Source organism: Apteryx mantelli, chromosome 2 (assembly GCF_036417845.1).
Source record: "Apteryx mantelli isolate bAptMan1 chromosome 2, bAptMan1.hap1, whole genome shotgun sequence".
Classification (NCBI taxonomy): Eukaryota; Metazoa; Chordata; class Aves; order Apterygiformes; family Apterygidae; genus Apteryx; species Apteryx mantelli.
This window is the reverse complement of record NC_089979.1, coordinates 1,053,479-1,058,205: the sequence shown is the minus strand read 5'-3', so window position 1 is coordinate 1,058,205 and position 4,727 is coordinate 1,053,479. Positions and strand designations below refer to the sequence as shown.

At 76.1% G+C, this 4,727-nt stretch overlaps 1 protein-coding gene across 1 annotated transcript; it reads left to right on the top strand.

Annotated features, from left to right (window-relative positions):
- The first annotated feature begins 1,574 nt into the window (after positions 1-1,574).
- On the top strand, positions 1,575-4,182 carry SCRT1 (scratch family transcriptional repressor 1). The gene is made up of 2 exons (XM_067292573.1): positions 1,575-1,626; positions 3,380-4,182. Exons 1-2 carry the CDS (start codon positions 1,575-1,577, stop codon positions 4,180-4,182), a joined length of 855 nt encoding a protein of 284 aa, XP_067148674.1.
- Positions 4,183-4,727: the final 545 nt, after the last annotated feature.

The following is a 4,727-nucleotide window of genomic DNA, read 5'->3' as shown; positions in this document are numbered from 1 at the left end:
GGGAGGCCCAGCCCCACATCCCGCTGCCCTGGGGGGCTGAGGATGCTCCAGCGGTTCCCCCTCCCCCCCCCCCCCAGCCTGGGGAAACCCGGGTTTCCGAGGGAGGGGGCCTGGGGGGGGGGGGCGCCACCTCTCACCCCTGCACCCCGCTGCCCCGGGAGGTGTGGGGCGATATGGGGGGGGGCACCCTCGCCACGAGATCTCCAGGCTGGAGAGGTGCAAGGGAACACCGGGGGGGGGGGGGGGGGGGGGCTCTGCCATAAGACCTCCCCCCCGCTGCTGCAGAGGCACAGGGAGACCCGGGGGTGGAGGACACCATCACCGCCCCCCCCTGCCCCGGCTACTTCCATGGGGACATTCAGGGGACACTGACACCCCCTTGGAGAAGTGCAGGGAAGGAGGGTGGGGGGGCCCTGTCCCCCCCCTGCCCAGGCAGGCGCAGGGGTGGGGGCAAAATCACCCCCCCAGACACCCCCCCTGGAGAAAAGCAGGGGTGTGTGGGGGGGGTGCAGCCCAAGGAGGCACAGGGGACCGGGGGGGGGGGGGAAGCCACTCCAGCCCCTCCCCCAGGGGGACTGGGGGGTCTCATTTCTAGATACCCTGTCCAGGAGGTGCAGGGGACCCCGGGGTGGGGGGCACTGTCCCCCCAGCCCTCCCCTTCCCGAGGAGGCACAAGGGGACCTCTCATATCCTCCCTCCATGGGAGTCCCCGGTGCCTTTTCTGCCCCCCCACCATGCCCCCGTAACGGGAGTCCCGGAGCCCCCCCCCCCCAGTGTCCCCGTGACCGGGAGTCCACAGGGTCCCTGCCGCGGGGTTCCCGTGTCCCCCCTCTATTCCCGGGCGTCCCCAGTGTCCCTGCCGCGGGGGTCCCCGCGTCCCCCCCATCCTCGGGAGTCCCCGGTATCCCTGCCGCTGGGTCCCCGTGTCCCCCCCCATGGCCCCATCCCCGGGACGCCCCCCGTGTCCCTGCCGCGGGCCCCCCCCGCCCCCCCGAGTCGGGGAGCCCCGGTGCCTCCGGTGGGGTCCCTGCGGCCGTGCCCCCCCCCCCCCGGTGGTGGCGCTGCCCGGCCCCCCCCCGCCTCCCCGCCGCCGCCGCCGCCGCCACCGCTGGCCGCTGGCCGCGGTCGGGCGCCGCCGCGCGGCCCCCCCGCCGGGCCGCCGTTATAAGCCCAAACAGCTGATGCGGGAGCGCTCACACCGCGCCGACCGTGCGCAGCGGCAGCGGCAGCGGCAGCGGCCCCGGCAGCGCCCCCGCCCCCGCCCCGCCGCCGCCGCCGCCGCCGCCGCCGCCGCCGCCGCCGCCGCCGCCGGAGCTGTCCGGTGCTGAAGCCGCCGCCGCCGCGCCGCCGCCGCCCGCCGGTCCATGCGCCAGCGCGGCGGGGCTGCGCCGCTGCCCAGGGCGCCGGGAGCCGCCGGGCGCGGCCGCGCGGAGGCGGCGGCGGCGGCTGCGGGCGGCCCCGGCCCGGCGCTGGGCGGCCGCGCCCGGCGCACAAAGCCCTAGTTCGCCCCGCCGCCCCGGGGGCCCTTTGTGCCGCCGGCCCGGGCCGGGCTCCGCGGGGCGCCGCGCGGAACCATGCCCAGGTCCTTCCTGGTCAAAAAGGTCAAAATCGATGACTTCTCCGCCGGCCTCGACGCCCCGTACGGCAGAGCCCGGGCGGACTTCGGCTCCCGGCTGCACGACAAGGGTAAATACCGCCGCGCCGCTCTCCCCGCGTGTGTCCCCCCCTCTCCCCACCGCCGCCGCCGCGCCGGGCCGAACCGGGTCCCCCCTCCCCTCGCCTCCCCGCCGCCCGGCCCCGCCGCATTCCTGCGCGCCGCCCGCCGCGCCGCGCCGCGCCGAGCCGCACCGAGCCGGGCCGGGCCGGGGCCGCGATGCGCCGGCCCCCGCCGCTCCTTTTGTCTGCCGGAGACAAGTTCAAGGACAAGCGCGCAGCGGCGCGGAGCCCCCCGCGGCCGCGGCCCCGCAGCGCGCCGCCGCTTCGGTTCGGCTCGGCTCCGCTCGGTGCGGTTCGACGCGGCTCGGCCCGGTTCGGCGCGGCCCGGCCCGGTTCGACGCGGCGCGGCGCGGCCTTTGTGCGGAGCGCGGCCCCGCGGGCGGCCCGGCCGTGCCCGGTGCGGCGCGGCTGCGGCGCGTTGCATAACCGGCAGCCGGAGCGCCGCAGAGGGCCGCGGCCCCGCTGCCCGCTGCCCGCTGCCCGCTGCCCGCTGCCCGCTGCCGCTGCCCGCTGCCCGCTGCCCGCGCCGCGCCCGCCGGGCTGACCTTGAGCGCGGCCGGGGCAGGGCGGGCGGGGGCGGCTGCGGGGCACGGCCGGGCTGCGGCTGCGGCGGGGGCAGGGGGGCAAGGGCAAAGGGAGGCGGGGCAAGGGCAGCAGGGGCAGCGCGGCAGGGGCAGGGGCGGCGGCGCAGGGGCAGCGGCAGAGCAGGGCAAGGGCGGCAGGGGCAGGGGCAGCAGGGCAGGGGCGGCAGGGTAGGAGCGGCAGGGGCAGGGGCGCAGGGGCAGGAGCATCAAGGCAGCAGAGGCAGGAGCGGCAGGGGCAGGAGCAGCGGGGCAGGGGCAGCAGGGGCAGGGGTGGCAGGGGCAGAAGCTGCAGGGGCAGGAGCAGCAGAGGCAGGAGCAGCAGGGTAGGAGCGGCAGGGCAGGAGCAGCAGGGTAGGAGCGGCAGGAGCAGCAGAGGCAGGAGCAGCAGGGTAGGAGCGGCAGGGGCAGGAGCAGCAGGGTAGGAGCGGCAGGGGCGGCAGGGGCAGGAGCAGCAGAGGCAGGAGCAGCAGGGCAGCAGGGGCAGGGGCAGGAGCAGCAGGGCAGCAGGGGCAGGAGCGGCAGGGCAGCAGGGGCAGCAGGGGCAGGAGCAGCAGGGTAGGGGCAATGGGGCAGGGGCAATGGGGGCAGGAGCGGGAGCAGGAGCAGGGGCAGAGCAGGGTGAGCAGGGGCGGGCAGGGCAGGGGGTGACAGCAGTAGGGTGCAAGGGCAGTGCTGTGGCAGGGATATGGGGTAGGGGCACCGAGGAGGCAGGAGCAGTGGCTCTGCCAAGGCAGGGGCAGGGGCAGGGGGAGGGGTAGATTTGGGGGAGGCAGCAGTAGGGTGACAGGCAGCGCAGAAGCAGGGTCAGGGGAGCTCGGGGGGGGCAAGGAGAGGGCAAGGGCAGGGGTATGTTGGGGGGGAGGCAGGGGCTGGATGGGGCAGGCAGGGGCAGAAAGGCAGCAGTAGGGGCAGGGGCAGGGGCAGAGCCAGGCAGGACAAGGGGCAAAGGAAGATGATTGGGGCTGGACAGGGTGCAGGCAGGAGGGCACCGGGGCTCCCCCAGCGCGGTGGTCCCGTGGCGGAGGGGCCGGAGGAGGCCACGGTCCAGGCGCTGCAGACCCCAAGCGTGGCTGATCGAGTCTCCCCTCTCTCCCCCGCTCCCGTGTGGTCCCCTGCCCGCACCCGGTGCCCCTGCCCCTGCCCCGGCCCCGCAGCAGGGTACATCAGCGACTACATCGCGCCGTCGGTGTACGAGGGGGACGGCGAGGGCGCGCTCAAGGTGCCGTCTCCGGACCCCATCTACCCGGGCTCGCACGGGGACTATGGCGCGCCGGACTCGGACCCGCCGGACAGCCCGCACTCGGGGATCGCGGGGGGCTACATCAACGGCGACGCGGCGGTGAGCGAGGGCTACGCCGTGGACGCCTTCTTCATCACCGACGGGCGGTCGCGGCGCAAGGTGGTCAGCGGGGCGCGAAGCCTGCAACGCCACACGTGCGGCGAGTGCGGCAAGACCTACGCCACCTCCTCCAACCTGAGCCGGCACAAGCAGACGCACCGCAGCCTGGACAGCAAGATGGCCAAGAAATGCCCGACGTGCGGGAAGGTCTACGTCTCCATGCCTGCCATGGCCATGCACCTGCTCACCCACGACCTCAAGCACAAGTGCGACGTGTGCGGCAAGGCCTTCAGCCGGCCCTGGCTGCTGCAGGGCCACATGCGCTCGCACACGGGCGAGAAGCCCTTCGGCTGCGCGCACTGCGGGAAGGCCTTCGCCGACCGCTCCAACCTGCGCGCCCACATGCAGACCCACTCCGCCTTCAAGCACTTCAAGTGCAAGCGCTGCAACAAGACCTTCGCCCTCAAGTCCTATCTCAACAAGCACTACGAGTCCGCCTGCTTCAAGGGAGCCGTGCCCCCGCTCAGCCCCCTCCAGACCTGACCGGCCTGCGCACCCCCCAGCCCCGCCAGCTCACACGCACGCAGCAGCCCCCGCCCACCCCCCCCGTCCCCGGGACACCTGCCCCAGCCCCCGGCCTGCGCCCGGGGCGCTGAATCCCCCTTGCGTGGGGACCCCCGCCCCGCGCGGTGCCCCAAGCCCGGGGTGAGCCCCTCTTCCCCCCGCAGGGCGCGTGGGCGCCTGGGCAGCTCTGGCGCGGTACCCCGGCCCCCGGGTACCCTCCACCTTGCCCCGCGCAGTACCTCGGCGCCCGGGTTCCCCCTCGAGCCCTTGCACGGGTGCCCTCAGCCCAGGTAAGCCCTCGCCCCCCACTCCCGCGCGGCACCCCTGCGCCCCGAGCACCCTCCTCTCCTTCGCGCGGGTACCCCGGCCCCGGGTAGCCCCGTGCCCTTGCGCGGGTGCCCCGTGCCCCACGCGGGTGCCCTGGCCCACGGGTACCCCCAGCCCGGGCAGCCCCCTTGCCTTCGCCTGGGTACCCCGACTGTGGGTACCCCTGCCCTGAGAGGTGCCACCACCCTGGGTACCTA